The sequence below is a fragment of the Dendropsophus ebraccatus genome, chromosome 1, assembly GCF_027789765.1.
Source record: "Dendropsophus ebraccatus isolate aDenEbr1 chromosome 1, aDenEbr1.pat, whole genome shotgun sequence".
NCBI lineage: Eukaryota > Metazoa > Chordata > Amphibia > Anura > Hylidae > Dendropsophus > Dendropsophus ebraccatus.
The window spans coordinates 123022920-123047969 of NC_091454.1; the positions used below are offsets into that span (position 1 = coordinate 123022920).

Sequence of the window (25050 nt, forward strand, 5' to 3'; positions counted from 1 at the left end):
TCTGTACTAATCAACACTTTACTTTAATGAAAACATCAAATGTTTCTTCTAATTATGTTATCACAATAGCATTATTAGAAGAAATATCTTGAATTATATGTGCGCTCAGCTGATTGGCTGATCGGCTGAGCGCACATATAAAGAGCTGGTCCGCAGTACAGTGACTTCATTGTGCTGCGGACCAGCAAAGAGGACACATCGGGGTGAGTATACAGCTCTCCCCACCCCCTCCCCAGCACTGCAATGCATCCTCCCTTAACCCCTTGGGGGCCAGACTCTAAGCAGCGATCTGTAAAGATGCTGCATACTGCAAGGTGCACAACACCGCTCACAATGATGGGTGTTGTGCTCCTGTATGTGTGTTTTTTGTGTGTTTCTCCCTTTTTGTTTTTCAGATATCGGTATCCTGTGAATTACGTCGGATTTCATGGACTACGACGATGACCAGCAGATGTTTGGTGTTTTTTTTAATAAAATGGTCAATGAGGGGTGTGGGGGTGTTTTTATTTGAATAAAAAAAATTTTTTCACTTGTGTCTTGTCTTGTCTTTCTTTACTTTATAGACTTAGTAGTGGAAGCTGTCTAATAGACGGAAACCATTACTAAGTCGGGGCCTAATGTTAGCCGGTATAAAATGGCCAACACTAACCCCCCATTATTACCCCAGTACCCAATGCCACCAGGGGTACTGGGAAGAGCCCGCTGCCAGTGGTCCCAAATCAAGCAACAGCAGCCTGGTAACACCAGGGTGGGAAGAGCCATTGGTTTAGGCCCTCCCCAGCCTAAATCTTACCAGCCTGCTGCCGCCCTAGTCCAGGAGCGCCAATTTTGACGCTCCGATACCACTGGCACCCAGCTCTTCCCAGTACCCCTGGTTGCATTGGGTACTGGGGTAATAATGGGGGGTTAGTGTTAGCCATTTTATACCGGCTAACACTAGGCCCCGACTTAGTAATGGATTCCGACTATTAGACAGCTTCCACTACTAAGTCTATAAAGTAAAGAAATAAAGACAAGACACAAGTGAAACACATTTTTTTTATTTAAATAAAAACACCCCCACACCCCTCATTGACCATTTTATAAAAAAAAACACACCAAACAACCGCTGGTCATCGTCGTAGTCCATGGAATCCGACGTAATCTACAGGATACCGATATCTGAAAAACAAAAAGGGAGAAACACACAAAAAACACACAAACAGGAGCACAACACCCGTCATTGTGAGCGGTGTTGTGCACCTTACAGTATGCAGCATCTTTACAGATCTCTGCTTACAGTCTGGCCCCCAAGGGGTTAAGGGAGGATGCATTGCATCCCCCTTAACCCCTTGGGGGCCAGACTGATGTCAGACTGCACCCATCCCAGCAAGGAAGGGGTAAAGTGACCCCCCTTCCTTGCTGGGATGGGTGCAGTGCTGGGGAGGGGGTGGGGAGAGCTGTATACTCACCCCGATGTGTCCTCTTTGCTGGTCCGCAGCACAATGAAGTCATTGTGCTGCGGACCCGCTAATTATATGTGCGCTGAGCCGATTAGCCAATCAGCTGAGCGCACATATAATTCAAAATGTTTCTTCTAATAAAGCTATTGTGATAACATAATTAGAAGAAACATTTGATGTTTTCATTAAAGTAAAGTGTTGATTAGTACAGAATGCTCTATTTACCGGGAATATGAATTAACGGCTTCCTGTACTAATTAATATTTAATTAATAAAACACTTTTTTGTTGTAATAAAATCAGTTTCGTTGTTCAATAATTTAATTTAAACGAATCCATCATTGTACAATTAAATATACTGTCAAAAAATATATATATATAAATATACATTTATTTATATATATATATATATATATATATATATTTATTTTAACAGTATATTTAATTGCAAAATGATGGATTCGTTTAAATTTAATTATTGAACAACGAAAGGGAATTTATTACATTAATTAAATATATTAACCATGAGAGGCATCGGCATTACTGCAGAGGATCGCAAACCCCGGTAATAGCGATTCCTGTAAACTGTTTCCTTGCTTTCCCAGATGCATCCAGAGGTGTTTGCATCACTTTTTTAAGATTTTATTTGTTATTTTTAGTTGAACCAGATTTCCAAGTAAATGACCTTATGTTTTCAGCCGCATGTCTATTTTTTCCCACGGCCGTAGTTTCAGCCGCACATTTCCAGCCGCGTAAAAACTACAGCCGCACAGATACATAGTGTGAACATACCCTTAAACAACTACTATGGTGTACAGTGTATGGCTATGTTCACATAATGTCAAAAATAGAGAAAAGGTGTCCGATTCTCTTATTTTAAAAACGGACGTTTTTGCCGCGAATTAACTGACTGCAATGGCAATGCATTGAATTCAATGGGAACACAGACGTCCAATGCACACACTGCTTTGAATAACGGACGTTTTTACCGCGGACGTCAAAATAATGAACATGATCATTATTTTCGGACGTCTTTTGCAAACAGCGGACGTTTTTTATTGTTCACACACAGTTTATTTTTTCCACTGTTCTTTCTCCGTTTTTACTATTAAATTCAATGGACTTTTCAATTAAGACGCACCTAAAGTCCAACTAGTAACCCCAAACTAGAATAATGTACCAGCAGCCGTCATTGCACTAAGGGGAGGCCAGATAGCTAAATAACGTCCGTTATTTTAGACTCAAAATAACAGACGTTATTTTAAACGAAGCTGAAAAAACGTTGTGTGAACATAGTCTATGTGTGTCAGAAGTCTGAGGACACCCTTTTATTTTAGGAACATAAGGAAAACTTACTTAATATCCTAGCAAGTAATGGGTGAGGGTGGCCTATCTGTTAGGCGATGCTCAAAACATGGCCATCATTTTGAAAGCCACCATATTGGATCAATAGAAGGTGGTCATGTAGCATATAAAAGATGACAATAATTGCCTTAGATATTGATTGCTTCACTCTGTATCCCGGCCTCGTTCTCACTCTCACCTCGGATGTCTCCGTCTAGGGTGAGATGCTGATAGGGATACAGAGTGAAGCCGTGATACAGAACAGCGCGCAGACGCCAATACCACAAGGTCGTACTGCAAGAGCCTCTCCAGGTCAGATCAAGTGACCGCAACTAAGAGCCTCCGCAGGAGGGAGAGAGCCACGACAGCAGTTACCAACTCGGACGGGTGAGCGGCGTCACAGACGCCATTTCGCATACTTTGTATCGCCACATTAAACGTGAACTGATCTATGTGAACTGATCTGCCAGATATTGGGTGTCTCGCTACACCGGGCATCGGGAGCGGTGAGATACACATCCAATAGTGGGACTACAGGTCCTATAACTGTGACTTGCTTATAACGTTTTCCATCTGTGGCCTCAATTGACACATTTGAACTAACGCTAAATACAGCATTGGCCAATACCCAGCGTATTACACTGACAATTTTAAACCTTTTTTGTATATGCAATTTTAAACCTTTTTTGTATATGTATTCTTATATATGTATTTGTCGCACAAATCAATTATCTCTTATTTATTTTTTTAGTGTATTCATAGCCTACTATATATTTTATTAGCGTATGGTATCTTTATTAATTAAAACTGGTATATGCAAGGGTTGGGACTTTTTGTGGTCTGGAGGACTAAATACTATACATTTTCTCCATTTTATTCTTTTAGCCCATGTCTAGGTAAGGGCATTTTAGGTCCACCTCGACCCAATTAGTTACGGTAACTGTGAGCTGCACCTATATATATTCTCTCTTAAATGCAGAAATCAATTTCTAGTCTTCCTTATACATACAGTAGCTAGAGGGGAGAGAACCCTGTCAGGGCCAGTGGAACGTCACTGTAGGCAGGTTTAGAGGGTACCACTCCCAGTTGAACCTGTGGGAGTAGACCAATATCTTAACCCCTTAGGGACCCATAATGTACCAGAGGGTCCGGCGCTGCTTTGAAGTGAGCTCAGGAGCTGAGCTCACTTCATAGCATGTGGGGAATGGCTGCTCATAGCAGCCGGTCCCCACATGCTATGAAGTGAGCTCAGCGCACACACACACACACACACACACACACACACACACACACAATTAGGTAGATGCCTCCAGTAGGTAGATATTCCCCATTAGGTAGCTTATCCTAACATTAGGCAGATACCCCCAGTAGATATGTAATCCATTCAGTTGATAGGTAATCTCTCCTATTAAGTAGATGCCCCCAGTAGGTAGTTAACTTCCCAGTTGAGTAGCTTACCCTGGAAGGTAGGTAAACTTAATGGCTCTGTAAAATTTCAAAAGTGTCTTTTTGTTAGCAGCTCAAGAGTCAAACTGGGGTTATATCATACATGGTATGGTAGCTCAAAAGGCGCCATTACAAAGGACACCTGTTCCTGAAGAAACAAGCCCTTACCTCGCCAATAGCTGGAAAAATAAATGAGTTATAGCTCTTAGAAGGGGAGGAGGAAAAAAACAAAAACGCTCTATTGAAAATGGTCCCAGTCTTTAACCCTTTAAGGACATGGCCCATTTTCGTTTTTACGTTTTCGGTTTTTCCTCCTTGTGTTTAAAAGGTCATAGCACTTGCATTTTTCCACCTAGAAACCCACATGACCCCTTATTTCTTGCGTCACTAATTGTACTTTGCAATTACAGGCTGAATTTTTGCATAAAGTACACTGCGAAACCAGAAAAAAATTCAAAGTGTGGTGAAATTGAAAAAAAAAACGCATTTCTTTTATTTGGGGGAAATGTGTTTTTACGCCATTCGCCCTGGGGTAAAACTGACTTGTTATGCATGTTCCTCAAGTCGTTACGATTAAAACGATATGTAACATGTATAACTTATATTGTATCGGATGGCCTGTAAAAAATTCTAACCGTTGTTAACCAATATACATTCCTTAAAATCGCTCCATTCCCAGGCTTATAGCGCTTTTATCCTTTGGTCTATGGGGCTGTGCGAGGTGTCATTTTTTGCGCCATGATGTGATCTTTCTATCGGTACCTTGATTGCGCATATACGACTTTTTGATCGCTTTTTATTACATTTTTTCTGGATTTGATGCGACCAAAAATGCGCAATTTTGCACTTTGGGATTTTTTTGCGCTGACGCCGTTTACCGTACGAGATCAGGAATGTGATTAATTAATAGTTCGGGCGATTACGCACGCGGCGATACCAAACATGTTTATTTATTTATTTATTTGTTTACTTTTATTTAAAACCTGGGGAAAGGGGGGTGATTCAGACTTTTATTAGGGGAGGGGGCTTTTTACTATTAACAACACGTTTTGTTTTTTTTTTACACATATACTAGAAGCCCCCCTGGGGGACTTCTAGTATATACACTTGGATCTCTCATAGAGATCTCTGCAGCATAGATATGCTGCAGAGATCCATGAGATCGGCACTCGTTTGCTTTCGGCTGCTGCAGCCGGAAACAAATGAGTGCCGAGCCGAGGACGGCGCCATCTTGGACGCGTCCCCGGCCGGCATCAGTAACGGAGATCGCTCCTCCGGGACAAGGTCCCGGAGGAGCGATCTCCCCCACTAGACACCAGGGAAACGTTGCCTCCGGTAATCGGAGGCAGCTGTCAACTTTGACAGCTGCCTCCGATTAGCTAATTAGCGGGCACGGCGATCGGACCGTGCCCGCTAATAGCGGCGGTCCCGGGCTACACGCGGCACCCGGGATCGCGGCACTTCAAAGCGGGGCCGCCGCGCGGCCCCGCTTTGAAGTGCTAATGAGGACATAGGACGTACCGGTACGTCCTATGTCCTTAAGAGGTTAAAGAGAACCAATCATCGATGAAAATCAAAAATTTTTTTTTGCCTAATTAGATGTATTTACTTATTTTATTAATATTTGTAAATATAATTGATTACTTTTTTGGCTGTGTTTTTAAAATATTTACTTTTTACTTTCCTATCTCGCGCCGGCTCTTTTCAAAAGAGCCGGCGCGAGACAGGAAGCTCCCGTCATGCAAAGCGGCAAGGCCGGGCACCGCCATCTTGATGACGTCACTTGCGTTCCACCGCTGGAACGCAAAAGACTAAATCAAGATGGCGGCGCCGGCCTTGCTGTAGCGGTCCAGAGGATCAGGTAAAGTATAAGATACAGACTGCAAAGGCAGTCTGAATCTTCATTTTGTCTATTTATTAAGATACAGACTGCCTTTGCAGTCTGTATCTTATACTTTACCTGATCCTCTTGTTCGGTGCAGGAAGGCCGCGCGCCGCCATCTTGAATACGTCACTTGCGTTCCAGCGGTGGAACGCAAGTAGCGTAATCAAGATGGCGGCGCCGGCCTTGCTGTAGCGGACCAGAGGATCAGGTAAAGTATAAGATACAGACTGTAAAGGCAGTCTGTATCTTTCCGAAGTCTATTTATGAAGATACAGACTGCATTTGCAGTCTGTATCTTATACTTTACCTGCTCCTTTGTTCCGGTGCAGTAATGCCGGCCGCCGCCATCTTGATGACGTCACTCTGGAACGCACCGCTGGAACGCACGTGACGTCATCAAGATGGCGGCGGCCGGCATTACTGCACCGGAACAAAGGAGCAGGTAAAGTATAAGATACAGACTGCAAATGTAGTCTGTATCTTCATAAATAGACTTCAAAAAGATACAAACTGCATTTGCAATCTGTATCTTATACTTTACCTGCTCCTTTGTTCCGGTGCATTAATGCCAGCCGCCGCCATCTTGATGACGTCACGTGCGTTCCAGCGGTGCGTTCCAGCGTGACGTCATCAAGATGGGGGCGCCCAGCATTACTGCACAGAGGAAGAGAAATTAGGTAAAGAATAAGATACAGACTGCAAAGGCAGTCTGTATCTTCATAGATAGACTTAGGGAGAGAGAATCTTTGATAATAGGGATAGTAAATTTTAGGTGATTGGTTCTCTTTAAGGCCATTATGGGCTCTGTCCTTAACCCCTTAGCGACCCATGACGTATCTAATACGTCATGGCGCCGCGGGGGGTGTTCGGAGCGGGGTCCCGCCGGGACCCCGCTCTGAACGGCGCTGATCCCGGCTGACACGTGCAGCCGGGCAGTGCCTCTGTTAGCCGGCGCGGGTCCCGTTGCCGCGCCGGCTAATTAAACACTTCAATGCAGCTGTCAAACCGGACAGCTGCATTGAAGGGCTTCAGACATCACGTCCCTGGTGTCTAGTGGGACGGATCTCCCCCCCCGCGATGCGATCGCGGTGGGGAGATCCGTTCTTCTGGCCGTGCCGGGCCTCAGCGTCGGAATGACGCTGATCCCGGCTCGGCAGTAGATTGCTATGGCCTGCAGCAGGCCATAGCAATCTATGACCTATCTCATGGATCTTTGCTGTGTATATACACAGCATTGATCTCTATGAGAGATCATTGCTGTGTATATACAAGCCCCCCAGGGGGGCTTCTAGTCCATGTAAAAAAAAAAGTAAAAAAGTGTTTTTATTAATAAAAAATCCCCTCCCCTAATAAAAGTCCAAATCACCCCCCTTTTCCCATTTTATAAATATAAATTAATAAATAAATAAATAAACATATTTAGTATCGCCGCGCGCGTAATCGCCCGAACTATTACTTAATCACATTCCTGATCTCGCACGGTAAACAGCGTAAGCGCAAAAAAATTCCAAAGTGCAAAATTGCGCATTTTTGGTCGCATCAAATCCAGAAAAAATGTAATAAAAAGCGATCAAAAAGTCGTATATGCGCAATCAAGGTACCGGTAGAAAGAACGCATCATGGCGCAAAAACTGACACCTCACACAGCCCCATAGACCAAAGGATAAAAGCGCTATAAGCCTGGGAATGGAGCGATTTTAAGTGACATATATTTGTTAACAATGGTTTGAATTTTTTACAGGCCATCCGATACAATATAAGTTATACATGTTATATATAATAGTAATCGTAACAACTTGAGGAACATGCATAACAAGTCAGTTTTACCATAGGGCGCACGGCGTAAATGCAAAACTCCCCGAAATAAAAAAAAAATCGTTTTTTTTTCAATTTGACAGCGCAAATGATTTTTTTCTGGTTTCACAACATATTTTATGGAAAAATTATGCCTGTCATTGCAAAGTACAATTGGTTTCGCAAAAAATAAGCACTCATATAAGTCTCTAGGTGAAAAAATGCAAGCGCTATGGACTTTTAAACATAAAATGGAAAAAGCAAAAGCGCAAAAACGAAAATTGGCTTGGACCTTAAGGGGTTAAAGGGCTAAACAACAAAAACAGTACATACACTGTTATCCGTTGCAACTTTTAAATGGCTGTTTTTCCTACATTTGTAGAAAAAGGTATGTTCATGTCACTTTATCTGTTTTGCACAGTTGCTGCACACATACATCATGACAGAAAACAACAAACTTGCAATGAAAAAAAAATCTCTGTGACACAAATTGTGCATGCAGAGAAGTGCATGAGTACATAGTCTAAATACATAAGCTACTACATAAATGTTAGATAGAACCTCCATAATGTACAGGTGGAGTTACTATGGATGAATATTTTTATTAACACATTAACATTCAATTAAGATATTTGCCATATATTATTACCTTTGTTTTCACAAGCCATCCACTGTATGGGTCCCTTATCATAATTATGCTGACCAACAGAAAAGGTAAATACACGTACCTAGAATAAAAGCAGTAATTACTTAAGTTATCATCCAGATTTTATTGAGATGCCTTTGTTTTATATATATTTTATAGCATTGTATACAATTGCTACATGTTAAAATCATTACAGTTGCAGAATAAATACAGTATTGGTACTATGTATCAGACCTAGCTTCATTTTACAGGCTTTTTACAGTACACTTGAAATACAGTATAAGCCCTACGAGAAAAAATAAGCCCTCCTTATAGTCATCTGATTTTATCCCTGACACTGGATGGCTGAGTATCAACCAATCAGTGCCAGCCTTGGCATGCTCTGCCCCCACCTGCTCAAAACAAAGTGCAGAGAAGGCAGGAGTGGTAAAAGGATACACAGTATGGTACTCTGATTGTGGGGAAATAGAGGGAATGTGGGCCAATTACAGAGAGGGGAGGGAGGTATACAGTATACAGACATAACTACAGAGGAACCTACAGTATAGGAGCCTAACAACAGTGGGACATACCATATAGTGGCTAATTACCAAAGAGAATGGGGCTACAGTGTAGCGGCATACTTTTTTTTCCAAGATAAGACCACCCCTAAATGACCCTGTCTTATTTTTGGAGAAACAAGATATGCTGAATTTTGTATTTTTTTAAATCATACTTTAGGCCGGGTTCACACTCGGTCAGACACTGGCCATTTTATGACCCGGGTGTGTCACAGAACAGCCAGTTTCTGTGAAGACCATCCCGGCCGGTACTGCAGTACCGGCTGGATGAACTTTATTTGTGCTCAATTGGGATGCGGACGCATCCGTGTGCACCCGCATCCCAATTCATCATAGAACACAATGTGAAGTGCAGCCAGAGAGGCACTTTCCATTTAGTGACCTGACACTTCTGTGCGGCGGCTATTCAATAAATGTCAGTTTTTCCTGCAGCCGCTAGAGATCCCGGCCGGAGTGTATACTATGGGGAACATTTATCAATGAAAAAAGGTGTAGTTTTCGGCGAAAAATGGCTAGATGCGAATACATTTATTCGCAAATGGCCGTTTTGCGAATAAAATATTTACATTTGGCCATTTTCGCCTGGTACGCCAGGTTGACGGCGAGGGGGTGTGGAGGGGGAAGAATGTGGGAGCGGACTCAGAGTCCACTCTATTCATCAATTTGTTCGCCATAAAATGGTCAGGAAACCTACTCCAGCTCTGAGCTGGCATAGGTTTCCTGGCATGCAAATTCGCCCGCACGGGATTTATGTAGAGGCAGTGCGCCTCTACATAAATCTCCGTAATGTCGGAGCTGCGGGGACATTTTTAAGTCCAGCGCAAAAACCGCCGGATTTAATAAATGTCCCCCAACGTGTATACACTCTAGCCAGGATTCCATTGACTGCAGTGCAACATAAATTTTCTATTGATCACTGTTGTTGTAAATTAATAGAAAATTTACGTTGTGTGAACTTAGTCTTAGTGTCTGTTCACACGTACAGACTCGCTGCGTAAAACTCGCACAGAACTCGCATCAAACTCGCATGAAAGTAGCTGTGAAAATCAAAACTCGCATGTAAAAATCGCACCAAACACGCAGCAAGAATACACATACATTGGCTTTATAGCAATCATTATCGCTGTGAATTTATGTGCGAGAAACTCACAGCGATAAATACACAGCGAGTCTGTATGTGTGAACAGACCCTTAAGCTGTATTTTTACAGCATTTCATTCATTTATTGCAAACATACTTGTGATTAGAAAAACAAAACTCAGAAGAGAATATTTCTAAAGCAAATTTAGCAGAAATCCATGTGCATGCCACCAAAACAACCTTCGGTTACTCCGATAAATGAAAACTTCCACGTGGAAATCCACCCTAACTTTTTCACAATTAGATGCAGTCAACAATGCCACTATAAGTGCTACATACCAAATGTAGTATTACCCACCCAAATAACTGTATATAGGTAACCACTTATTACATAGTCATACTCTGTTTCTGTAATATTCATATCCAAGGCATGTGGACTTGGGTAGGGATGGCTTTTTTTATTATAACAAAAGAACTAAAAAAAAAGTCTTAAAATGTTCCTGTTTAATCTGGACTGCCCCCATAGACTTACATTATGCAGCCATATAGGTCACAAAACACAAAGCCAGGAGAGAATGCGTTGCGCATGGACTTCTCTCGACTCTTTCTTATAATAGGTCATGAGGTGAACACTTGATTCTGTTCATACAACCACAAGAACTATGTCACTGAAAGTGTATTTGTTATACTGTACATCACACTGCCTCATCAAGGTGGCATACGCTTGTTTTAGGTTACTCCCACAAAAGGAAGAAAAAGAATATTACACAAATGAGACTATGCTAACCTCACATTAAGCCCTACATTTGGCATATATGGCAAAAATATCACTCACTCTATTCATCCAGCATACAGTATCTTTTTGTGGTACGGATAAGTGTAGTAGTAGTAGACTCTGCTAATCCATACAAAAATATACGGTTAAAAGATTATACAGTGGTGGAAGTGGTGTATTTTTTCCAGTCTGAAACAATGCTCTCTGCTGCCACCTCTGTCTGTGACAGGAACTGTCCAGAGCAGTAGCAAATCCCCACAGAAAACATCTTATGCTCTCCAGACTTCAAAGAATACCACTTCCTGCAGGACATACAGCAGCTGATAAGTACTGGAGGACTTTCAGATAAAAAAAAATAAAGTAAATTACAACTGGCACTTTCTAGCAGCAGTTGATTTGTGATGAACTACCCCTTTAAACATTTCTTTATGCAAATTTTGCTATATACAAATATAACCTATTGTTCAATATTAATAACTTTTTATGTTCATATCATAATACATTATATCAGGTGTTATGCTATATTGGAGTCCATGATTTAAAAATATTAGCATTATTACAGGGAATACAGTAGCTGTACAGAAGCTTCAGTAGCTTGAGATGCATAACCAACCAAGAGCCTAGCTAGAAGAAGGACTGCTGGGATGGAGGAAGGGGGAGGGGTGCACTATAATAACAATTGTGGACAATAGATTAAATTACAATTTTCTACGGTGACTGTAATCTTCCCTCTAAGCTTATTTATAGAGGGTCAATGTTACTTATTTGACCACAACCTCTTCTGCATTTCCAAAGTCAATAAATAAACAGGGAAATGATTTCAAGAATTGGTGTAATATGTAGTAATTAGAAAATAACAGCAGGCCTTATTTTACTAATATTAGGGAGGTGGTGGCTGCTTCCTTTCTGACCCCAGTTTGCAAGAGGTCACGTGAAAAACACTTTATAAATTGCCCATGATCACCCCTAATGATAACAGAGAAAATATAAGTAATTGGAAGACTATTTATGAAACAGAACAGAGTGAAAAAATGTAAACTACTAACAGATCTGAATCATCCCTCCGCATGACCTTACTTGGGAAACCATAGAAACCTTTTGAAATATACCAGACACAAAAGACAAGTGAATATACATTTCTAAATTGCAGATGCTTTGACGACAGTGTAGAAAAATAATATAGTGCATTAAACACTGACCTCTGTAATGTAAAGGGGGAACTAACTTATCTAAACTTTCAAGTATCAGGTTCACTAAGTAAGACTTTTAATAAAAACACATAACAAATGTGAAACAGCAGCTTTCATGACTGGATCCATTAGTGCTGCCAACGCCATTAAATGTGAAAAATTGGAATTTTGATAACAGGATAAAAACAGATGCACTGACATTATTCTTTGGTGACTCTCTGTAGCCTTCAGCAAGCTTTTCAAAATACAGAGATATTTCTATAAATTCTATTTCTATATCAGATTCGTAAAAATTAGCAAATCGAATATAAACAAATCTCATTACAACAGCCAAACTATTGTAGCTACAATATTGGGACTATTACAGAGTAGTATTTTTTTTTAAACCAATGTTGTTACAGTGTCCAAATTTGGAAAACGACAATTTAAAAACAAATCGGAAAATGACAATTTTAAAACAAACCAGCCAGTTAATCATTCAATTTCCGCCATAGACAGCAGTGGGCCTTGGTGGATCACCAGCATATCATCAATTTTCTCCCAGAACAGCAGTGGAAATTGGTAAATGGGCTGTTAAGTGAATTGGTATAGCACCATGGGGGTATTTATTACCAAAAATAGGTCTATTTTTTGGCGGGAAATGGGCAGATGAGAATAAATGTATTCTCAAACGGCCATTTTTTTAAAAAAAAATTCGCATCAGCACATTTTCACTCAGTTGAGCCAGGGGGTGGGGAGGAATCTGGAGGGGCCAGAACGGGGGGCGGGCTCTGGGTCCACTCAACTTATAATTTTTCTAGCTGAAAAATGATAAGAAAACCTACGCTAGCCCTAAATCACAGGATTTATGTAGCGGCAATCCTCTTATACAAAGGTCAGTGAAGCATCAGTGATGCAGGGAACTTTTTCAACCCTGCGCAGAAAACGCCGGACTTAATAAATGTCCCCCTATAAGTTTACAGAACCTAGTAAGTTATTAACACGGACACGGTCTTTAATGATCCCAGTGCATTGGTATAACACACTATCAAAAGGTGTAAAATTTAGACTGGTGCAAACTGCCCACAGCAACCAATCACAGCTCAGCTTTCAGCTCTGGTGAAAGGAAAGAGGAGCTGTGGTTGGTTGCCGTGGGCAGTTTACACCAGTCTATATTTTACACTCTTTGATAAATCTCTGACAACTCTCTACTTGACCCCCTTCAGTCCGGTTTCCGTCCTCACCACTCTACAGAAACTGCTTTTACTAAAGTCTCTAATGATCTCCTCTCGGCCAAATCTAAAGGTAACCATTCACTTCTCATTCTCCTGGACCTATCTGCAGCTTTTGACACTGTAGACCTCCAGCTCTTTCTCTCCACGCTCCGCTCTATTGGCCTCAAGGACTCTGCTCTTTCCTGGTTTTCCTTCTATCTCTCCGACCGCTCCTTTAGCGTATCACTGTCTGGCTCCACCTCATCTTCCCTCCCCATTACAGTCGGGGTTCCTCAGGGATCAGTCCTGGGCCCTCTCCTTTTCTCACTTTACACTTTACCCATCGGACAAATCATCAGTAAGTTTGGTTTTCAGTACCATCTCTATGCTGATGATACCCAGCTCTATACCTCCTCCCGTGATATCACCCCCACACTTTTACAGAACACCAGTAACTGTCTGTCTGCCGTCTCTAACGCTATGTCCTCCCTATTCCTAAAACTTAACCTTGCTAAGACTGAGCTTCTTGTATTCCCTCCCTCTGCTAACCGCCCCCCACCTGACATCTCCATCTCTGTCTGTGGTGCAACCATAACCCCAGCTCAGCAAGCCCGCTGCCTTGGGGTTATGTTTGACTCGGATCTCTCTTTCACTCCTCATATTAAATCTCTTTCACGTTCCTGTAATCTGCATCTAAAAAACATCTCTAAAATCCGTCCCTTCCTTACTGTTGAATCTGCTAAAACTCTAATTGTCGCTCTGATCCATTCCTGTCTTGACTACTGCAATTCCTTACTAATCGGCCTTCCTTCCTCTAAACTCTCCTCTCTCCAGTCCATTCTCAATACAGCGGCCAGGCTCATCTCCATGTCGAGCTGCTATACCAATGCCTCCCCCCTGTGCCAGTCACTACATTGGCTCCCTATTAAACACAGGATACAATACAAAGTCCTCCTGCTCACCCACAAGGTTCTCCACAGTGCTGCACCTCCCTATATCTCCTCCTTCATCTCTGTCTACCACCCTACCCGTGCCTTACGCTCCTCTAATGACTTAAGACTAACATCCACCTTAATCTGCACCTCTCACTTCCGTCTCCAGGACGTCACCCGAGCTGCACCAGTTCTATGGAATGCATTACCCAAGACTGTCAGACTCACCTCCAATACACAAAGCTTCAAACTTGACCTCAAAACTCATCTATTCAAGCAGGCTTACCGTTTCACTAATTTTGACTGCTACCCTCAACCCCCCCCCTCCACACACAAACACCTACCTCCGCCACACACACACACACACACACACACAAACACACACACACCAAGCATTTAAGCACCTAGACCTGTGTATGCAGGCATTGGCTGGTGACAGGTTCATCCACTCTTACCTGCACTGCCTTATTTATAAAGATGGCCGGACCATAAGAACAATGAAGCACTTTGCCCCTTTGCCATTTTGTCTCGCACCCCCTCCTGATAGTGTGTAAGCTCATGCATGCGAGAAGGGACCTCACTCCTCATGTATGGATAATTATATGTATCTCTCTGTAATGTCTATTTTTTGTCTATGTATGTACCCCCAGAATTGTAAAAGTGCTGCGGAATCTGTTGGCGCTATATAAATAAAAATAATTATTATTAATTATTATTTATTAATTATTATTATTATTATTATTATTATTATTATTATTATTATCTCCCCCAATGAGTTTACAATGCCCATTAAGTTAATAATATGGACTTTGTCTTCACTGCTCTCAGTTACTTTGTATAATGCCCAACAGGCACCCAGTTACTTGGTAAACTGGATACTGGCTTGACAGCTCCCACAAAAATTAACCCAAATCAACCCCCAAACAACCCACAATATACCCCCTTATCCTCTCTTTTCTGTCCATATAATTTATTTGATGTATACTGTTTTACAAAAGTGAAACTTTGGGATAGGGATAAACAGGAAAATACCTTTGGGTTTTTTTTTTTTTTTTGCAAAACACCTTATAATATTTTTTATGTTTAGTTTGTGTTTTTTCACATAGATTTACATTATATTAACCAATTATTTACATCAGTAAATAATCCCATGCCCATGAAATACTGTTTGTTGACAAATTCAGCTATGCTACATCTGGGTTCCCCAAGGAAAATGCCACTAAAACACATAATAGCTCTATTACCTTACCTTAGTCATGGTTTGAAATAAGATACTGCATGACATAATTGCTCTCACATACAATAAAACAAGTAAATGATTGGAAATTGCCACATTCCAGCCTTCTGCAAGAAACTTTGGTAGGTCATATCATTTATGTTTCCTAATCTTTACTGCAGTACCAAGCAGTTTTCAATTTGCCATTACATTATTCAAAGAGTAAAACTATGAACTGGGGTTACATATCTATACTGAATTAAATCTCTCTGTTCTTTCTCAAGAGACTTTCAGAAGTCTGTATATGATGGATGGTCTAACTGCCTTGTATCCACTTGCCGACATGATATTATCCTGTATAATTTCCGTTCTCTTCCAGGCCCAGCACCAGCAGGTGTTTGGAGACCTAATTTAATAGATTTGGACTTCTGAGGATGCTTCAGCATCTGGTTGCATTTCATACTTTTTCACACTGTTAAAACTGATTAATGTGCTAGGTGTTGATGCAAAAATATCCAAGAATATTGCATTTTGACACTAAAGGTTTTTACACGTAGGAAGTTCTTATACCCCAAAAAAGTAGACAAGTATACTATATTTCCGAATAAAAATACATCAACTGAATCACAGATGGGGAAATGGCAGTGTTTGTGTATTTCTTTAAACAAATAGCCTTGGTTCTGCTTGAAATAAACAATGTTTCCACTAATCTCAGTGAAGAACTGAACTGGAGGAGGGTATATGGTTTTATTGGATCCTATAAAGGCTTCTGATGTGTAGGCCAAAGTTGCTGTGTACGCGGGTCTGTGCAGCTGTAGAGCTCGCTTTACTTGACTGCACACTAATGAAGTAAGAAATCATCGCTTTTCAAGTACAGATGTTTACAATTTAGAATACATGGATTTCTGAAGTTCACCAATATGATACCTTACTCATCGATTATTTTGTAGCATTCTAGAGCATTATCCGAAATGAGAAGTTAAAAGAAAAGCGGGATCAAAATTAGAAGGGTAACATGGTTACTCTCACATTTGTTACAAAGCGCTAGGGTGTTGGTTCCAATCTGACTTGGGCATTATGTGCATGACTTTTCTATTTATTGATTTTCTAAGGGAAGTAAAGAATCATCCATGAGGTGAGATGAACACTAAGACCATGTTCATTAGTTCAGGATTCTGTATGGATTTAAAATCCACTGCGCCCGCCCTGCTCATCAGCCACTGCTCTGTCTTTAGGCTGCCCCCCTTCTGCAAAACAACTGATATCCGAAGGAGCGGGCCAGAGAGCAGAGTGGGAACTTCTAGGAGCAATAGGGGCTGTTTGGGGGCTCATTTTTTGTACTATGATCTATAGTTTTTTTTAAATAGTTTTTATTACACCATACAGTATTGATGTAAATTCAACATCCATCTTGGACAGCAGAAAGGCTAGAACCCTTGTGTGTATTTTTTATTCCTGGGGGACTTAATAGTCCTCAACATGTTTTAACTAATAAGTTTCAGTAGACCTATGAAGATGGTTACGTGTTACAATGATAGGGCTTTCTTGCTCTGTATTTCATATACACACTTCATAAAATAGGAAACATATGGGAAAAGGGACTGAATGTAATCTGTGGGCATTGCATCTTTACAACAGCAACCAACCACTTACCAAATACACAATTACTTTATGTACTATAAAAGACTGATCAATGTCCACAGTTAAATTTTAGTCCATTCCTTTTAAATTGAATTATTCCCTGAATAACATGGGTTGTATACTGGAAATAAATAAACCAGATTGTTTCATATGCCCATTTCAGCGTCTCAGAAGTGACACCTTGTGGCTGTTGTTGGTAAATTACATTTTCAAGTAACTCTAAAGCTATTCAGTATGTATACCACACATATGTAAGAAAATGTATTCCAAGTGTACATTAATTTCCGAGTTATTATAATTTCATGGTCATAAAATGGCACAATTTATTTAGGCCTCTTCCACACATATTTTTTAGTTTTTCAGGTGGCATTTTTCCCATAAGTCAAATGGTTATTTATGTGATTCAAGAATTTCTACTTAAGAATTTGAACATATGCCATAAAAGGCATCACACAAAAAAACATAACACACATTTACATGTGACTTATGGAAGGGTAAAGCTATGTTCACACAATGTTTGTCTTCAGAAAAGAACGGACACTAATTGCAATGAAATAAGCATCCATACTTTTCTACAGCGGTGGCATTGCATTGAATTAAATGCAATGCTGTTCGCTGTGTTCCCACTTTGCTATTTTAACATCTGTTCTTTAGAATAGAAACAATGGCTGTTCACACAATTTAAAGTACGGCTGACGGCCTTTCTTTACATTGTAGTCATTGATTAAGTGAATTGCGGGCATAGCCAACAATGCCAACAAGTCAATTGTAAAAGGATAATGTTCCTGCAGCCCATACAGCGGTATCGGCTGCAGGAACATGCCAAACGCCAGCAGGTTATGCAACAAACATTGTTATACTTAGTGTGAACATAGCCTAAGGGAGGAAAAAGTCACAATTAGAGTATGTCGCAAAGATAAAGTCATTGCAGGTATATTGAGCTAGATTTCCCTACTGACCGCAAACTAACATTTGGCAGCTGCATTTTTCACTGATAAAAAAAAAAATCCTGTATTTATTTAGAAAAATGTCACCTGTGAAAATAACTTTACTGGTACACAGTACTAAAAGAAAAAGTAATGCAATTTAATTAAAAAATATAACTGATAAATCTATAACCTACTGTATTTTTACCCTTATTACTGTATATTTGCATAATTATGAAACACTCAGATAATATAGAAATATAAGTAGGACATATGTTGAGTGACAACAAATTTGCAGATTTACTGTCTCTATCGATTGTAAAAAAAGAAAAAAAAAACTGACTTCAGTTAATATCACATTTAGTAATTCTGGTATGAGCATATGGCTAGGTAGTCCCTACTGGGTACATCTTAAATCACTCAGCAGGAACAGAATTGTATGTTGAGCTTCCTGAGCTGACATTTATTAAAGCTTCCGTCAAATAACTTGGCAAAACTACCAGTCACAATAATGAAATAAGTTTTCAGAATAGAATCTTAATAATTTGGGGATCATATACCTTATATGTTGCTTTCACTCATGTTTAAAAACTGCATTGTCTATTATGCACTATTGTTTACTTTCCCACAACTAAATACTAAACACAATTAAAATACAATCGGGGAGATTTAACAAACATGGTGTAAAGTGAAACTGGCCTAGTTGCCCCTAGCAACCAATCAGATTTCACTTTTCATTCCTCACAGACCCTTGTAAAAATGAAAAGTGGAATCTGATTGGTTGCTAGGGGCAACTAGGCCAGTTTCACTTTACACCATGTTTAATAAATCTCCCCCAATAAATGGCATTTTCAAAAGGTCTCTTAAAAGGTAGTAACGTGGTGAAAAGGTAACTGCAACGCTCCTAATGTTCCTGCCAATACCCTGGTACAGTGCAGACGAGAGTAGTGAGTGGCAATAATGGAAAAATGTTTTTGGCATCTTAGACTTCTGTCATTTTACTTCTACTGAGTCCACTGGGCGCAAGACGGGAACAGAAATTCAAAAACTACTTTTACACAGTATTAGGCTATGTTCACACAACCTAAGTTTCATATTAATCACAGCCGTTATTAATATGAAACTTACATTGTGTTGCCGTCTATGAAATCCTGGCCATAATACATACAGATAATATATACTCCGTCCGGGATCGCTAATGGCCACCCCAAAAAATAGAAAAATATTCATTGAATAGCGTCCGCAGAGAACCTTTCAGTTCACATAATGGAGCATGTGGCTCCAGAAGCAGCATTGAATTCGGATGAATTCATCTGAATTCAGCAGAAGTGAAGATCATCCAGTACTGACCCGGCTGGGTCACAGAACGGTCGGTGTCTTACGCCATGTGAACATGGCCTTATACAGCACCTATATAGACACCTGCTGTAAGTATTTGAAATTATGTCATCTAATGTTCGTGTGACACTAAGGTGAGATTTCCCAGTGTGAGACATTGGAAGACCATATCTATTTATTTTTGTACTTCAGTACTTTAGTCAGTATTTGCTGGTAAGTTAGGGTATTAAGTAGTAATCCTGACTAAAGAGTGCCCCAAGCATTCAACCCAATGAGTTGGGTCTATATCCAATTCACTGTTACAGAAGTTTATTTTGTAACATCTTCCAAAGTCTTCTAAGAGAGTGGTAATGTGACAGACACTATAGATGGGATCAGGGCCGCCATCAGAGCAGTATTGGCAGTACAGTTGTAAGGGGCCCGGGCCCAAAGTAGAATTCAGGGGGCCCGCTGAAGCTCCTCACAACTGTACTGCGCACACACACACAGCTCCTGCTGTCTGTCAGCATCTATCACGAGCAGAGCTGAGAGAAGACACAAGAAGGGCCCCCTCCTCACTCCCCCCGGGCCCCTCCCCAGCCACCTCCGTACCTTCTCTTGCTGCGTTCTCTGTCGGGACAAGAGGAGCAGGAGGGGGAGGGGCCCGGGCCGGCTGTGTGCAGGAGAGAAGAAGAAGATGACTGCACCTTATGCTGCCCCAGACTTTCCCTGCAGAGAATGTAAGTGTGTGTGTTAGTGAGAGGTGTGTGTTAGTGAGTTGTGTGTGTGTGTGTGTTAGTGAGTTGTGTGTGTGTGGGTTTGTGAGGTGTGTGTGTGTGTTAGTGAGGTGTGTGTGTGTGTTTGTTTGAGAGTTGGGGGGTCACCTGGAGTGGGGGTTAGGCTACCACCCTGTGCACACCAGATAGCAATGGTGAGCACAGCTCTGGATATTTGTATCCTCAGCCCCTCTGTGCTGTATGCTGAAACTTGTACAATTATAGTTAAAAGATGATGCTTGGTTCTTTATAAAGTGAGAGGCTTATGAGGTTCTGCAGCAGCTGAGAGGTGTGTATTATGAGGTTCTGCAGCAGCTGAGGTGTATGATGAGGTTCTGCAGCAGCTGAGGTGTATGATGAGGTTCTGCAGCAGCTGAGGTGTATGATGAGGTTCTGCAGCAGCTGAGGTGTATGATGAGGTTCTGCAGCAGCTGAGGTGTATGATGAGGTTCTGCAGCAGCTGAGGTGTATAATGAGGCTCTGCAGCAGCTGAGGTGTAGTATGATGTCTGCTTACCTTCATAATACAACTCAGCTGCGGCATAACATCATCATACACCTGAGCTGCTGCAGAACATCATAATACACCTGAGCTGCTGCAGAACATCATAATACACACCTCAGCTGCTGCAGAACCTCATCATATACCTCAGCTGCTGCAGAACATCATCATACACCTCAGCTGCTGCAGAGCCTCATCATACACCTCAGCTGCTGCAGAGCCTCATCATACACCTCAGCTGCTGCAGAGCCTCATCATACACCTCAGCTGCTGCAGAACATCATCATACACCTCAGCTGCTGCAGAACCTCATCATACACCTCAGCTGCTGCAGAACTTCATCATAAACCTAAGCTGCTGCAGAACATCATAATACACCTCAGCTGCTGCAGAACCTCATCATAAACCTTAGCTGCTTTAGAACATCATAATACACCTCAGCTGCTGCGGAACCTCATCATACACACTTCAGTTGCAGCAGAACATCATAATACACACTTCAGTTGCTGCAGAACATCATTTTAATTTTAACCTTAGGCAGCAGAAAAGCTAGAATTGGCCATGTGTATTAGTAGTATGGATGTAAATATAAAATGTACATACGTGTATATATCTGTTTAAAGTGTGACTGTATGTAATGTATACAGTGTGTGTTGTGTGTGTATATATGATGTATGTAATATATACAGTGTAAGTTGTGTGTATATGATGTATGTAATATATACAATGTGTGTTGTGTGTGTATATGATGTATGTAATATATACAGTGTGTGTTGTGTGTATATGATGTATGTAATATATACAGTGTAAGTTGTGTGTATATGATGTATGTAATATATATAGTATGTGCTGTGTGTATACGATGTATGTGTGTTATATTAAGGGGGGTCATCTCTTCATGGTAAGCCAGGATATTTTGTCAGTCTGTTATTTTACCCAGCAATGACGTCGGCACTCTGGAAATTACAGGTGTAAATAGAGAAGATATTTTTGTGTGAGCCATGACTACTTCGCCACTGAGGGCCGCCCACATGACTACATGGGGTAATTTACATATGGTTTTTCAAAGTTGTTTTTTTGAGGACGACTGGGGGGCCCAGACACTTTGAGTGTGCTGGGCCCAGAAATTCCTGATGGCGGCCCTGGATGGGATTATTACCAAAGAGTAGTACATCATCTGCAAATATACTAAACTTAACTACTTATCCCTTTTCCAGGATTTTCTCATAACAGTCCAAATGGCATGCCAAGGGCTCAGTAGCCAGATCAAATAACAAGGGTGATAAAAGGCACCCCTGGCATTTACTGGTGTAAGGTGGGAAGGGTGTGGAAAAATATCCAATGTGTGGATACTGGCCGGCGAGTTTATATAGAGTTCATTGAGGAATGTAAGAAATTGGCTCATTACCCATCACCCAGGAGCCTGTCTGCCATGTATCCTCTCTCTGCACTGGCACCTTGTAAGAAATAAAGGTTGTACAAAGTGAATTGGTAAATGCTGCCACTATTTTTCTACTTATGAAGTCTATCATGTTTGTTCGTTCTAAGAACAGTAAGAGGACTTTGTCACATTGTTACAGTTATAGTATAGTTGTGCAACTATAAATCCATCTCGGTCATGTCTTTTATAAGCTGCGGAGCAGAAGACCATGTTAAAGTCTTCCCCACACTTTGTTAGTCAGCTGCAGGTAGAGTTCAGTCAGGCATGAAATGGGGTGGACAAAGACAGTGAATCTCGAACTAGCCCCTGTCCCTGCCAACGTGCCTCACGCAGTCCTAAGTGACTTCGGACAACCACGGTAGCGGTTCCTTGCCTCAGGCTATGGTGAAATCACAGAGCAGTAGACCTGACAAACACCAAAGGATAGTCGTACAGGGGGAGCTCAAACCAAACAGACAATGCAGCACAGAATCAGGAACCAAAAGAGTAGTCAGGGAAACTAGAGCAGAGGTCAGAAAAAGCCAGATAATGCAGAAATGGATATGGTGATGCTTGTACACTAGTAAACTACACTAATAGACAATGAAGCGTTTGCAGACCGAGGAAGTATACAGTAAATAGTAGGTCAAGGGTCAGGTGATTGAAACTGAGGCCTTGAATCCAGTAAGAGTAATTGGAAAGACAAAATCTCAATCACCTCAGCAAAACAGAAGTTAACTGTGAAGTTGCCAGAGGGACTTAGCAGGAAAGAGACAGATGTGGCAGACAAATAAACCAGCAAAACAGTAGAACAGTGTTCAGACTTAGCTCAGAGAAATAAAGCACAGAATAAGCACAGAATAAGAGAAAATTGATGGCCAAAAGAACAGAATTGGTCCCAACAGGTAAAGTCATAACAGACTTGCTCCTATCAGTGGCAGTATATACATTATAAATACTCAGAGGCTCACCCCTATGATTGATAACAACATGGCAGAGTTTACTCTCTTTGTCTATCTTATTCACTTTGCTGTTAATTTATTTGCTAGGTCTATTCCACATGGAAATTCCAGAGCAAAAATGTAACCTACTCAAACATCTCTTTAAAATTCCGCTATCTGGTGCTATCATTGAAGATTTTAGATTATGATAACAAGAAAGTACTTACGGTTTTATTCTTATTGTATAGCTTAAATGTTTCTGTTGCCTTATCCTCTCCTCCGTCAGTGAAGAGCATTATAATCTTATTACAGTTGGCTCTGGATACATTTGTCTGCAAAAAAGGATTATCATTGATGTTTAATTTAGAAAGCATCACATTTACAAATTGTAGACACTTCCCATAAATAGCAAAAGTAGTGGAGACAATTAGCAGATATGCAGGTTAAATAAACCGACAGGCAACGCAACCTTTTTACAAGTATATTTCATATAAGGAAATGATACTAATAATTCCAATAACAACTAAAGGAATAATAAATGAAAAAAAAATCTTACTATAAATACATAGGCATAGCAGAAGAAATGTTTATGTATCAAGGTTGTCCAAGTCTTCATTGGATCAGATAATATTAAATGAGTTATCCTAAGATGCAAATGTATCAACAGAATAGTTGCTGGAACCTCTACTGATCCTAAAACCGGGAAACTAAATTGTCAACTGACTAAATGCAAGGGCAGTGCGCATGTGTGGCCAATGCTCCATTTATTCTCTATGAGGTTTCCATTGCTAAGCAGTAATGCTCCATTTGTTTGGGGGACAATTGTTCTCTGTTCTCAGGGTTGGTGGGGGTACCAGCAGTCAAAGTCCCACCAATCAGTTAGCTAACAGCTATTCTGTGGATACGGAATAACTTTGCATTTTATGATAACACCTTTAAGAAATGGGTACAATACACTTACACCAAGTTAGGTATTGTATACTGAGTGTATATAAATTCTTTACATTAAAATGCAGTAATGGCAGGTTTCTACATGTGTGATGCTCTACAGTAATTGTTTTATTGGGGTGCAACTATTATTATTATTATTATTATTTATTATTATTATTAATAAAAAAGTTCAGGTACATGCATATCTTACATTAAATTAATTCACTCCCACGTGTTGTTAGTATACCCCAGATGGGACGATTTGGTCACGATGCGATCAATGTTTCAGTGTAATTGCGGAGGGGTGAGCCGTTCTTCTGATTCGGCCAGGTCACGATGTCACGATGACACTGAACCCGGCTGGGCTGCAGCAGCCCAGAGCAATACAGCAGTGATCTAATTTATCAGTGCTGTATAATGTATACTGCACTGATCACTATGAGAGATCAGTGCAGTTGTATTAGAAGTTCAAATTAATGTATACAGTATGTAAAAAAAGAAAAAATCGCCAAAACTCAGATCCAGAAAAATTGCAATAAAAAGTTAGCAAAAAGTCATGCAAGCCATATAGAAAGTACAAATCATAGTGCAAAAAATGACATCTCAAACAGCCCGATAGACCAAAGGACAAAAGCGCTATAAGAATGGTAATAGAGCAATTTTAAGGAACATTTTGTTATTTTAAAGGGTCAGGGTTAATCTACCTGATCCATCTGTGAGATAGCAATAGTGATTGTTTATTATATTTATTTATATTGCTTATTATATTTATTTATTTTATTCATTCATTCATTCTCTGCACTGCATTGTATTCACTCACTCATCTTTTTTCTTTTCAGGACATTGTCTTTTTTAATTTATCATATGCACTTTGTGGAACCTAATGATAGGATCAGATAGTTTACATACATTTGTTAGCACTTTATACCACTATTATATATTTTTGATTGCTGCTATCTATTATCACGTGGGGTGGACCAGTGTTTCACTGTGCCTTATTCTGGCCAGTGATAGGATTACTCATGTTTTTAAATGGTTTTTAATTGTTTGTGTCTTTTTTTTTATTTGATTTGAATAAAGGATATTGATTATATTG

At 40.5% G+C, this 25050-nt stretch overlaps 1 protein-coding gene across 4 annotated transcripts in view; it reads right to left on the reverse strand.

Moving 5' to 3' along the window:
• Nucleotides 1-25050, reverse strand: part of CACNA2D1 (calcium voltage-gated channel auxiliary subunit alpha2delta 1) — a 506289-nt gene that overhangs the window by 93177 nt on the left and 388062 nt on the right. For all 4 annotated transcript variants that reach the window (XM_069978323.1, XM_069978313.1, XM_069978341.1 and 1 more), the window contains exons 12-13: nt 23252-23356; nt 8560-8638 (exon numbers count right to left, since the gene is read on the reverse strand). In XM_069978323.1, coding sequence (XP_069834424.1) covers nt 8560-8638; nt 23252-23356 — 184 coding nt within the window. The remainder of the gene's footprint in view (nt 1-8559; nt 8639-23251; nt 23357-25050) is intronic.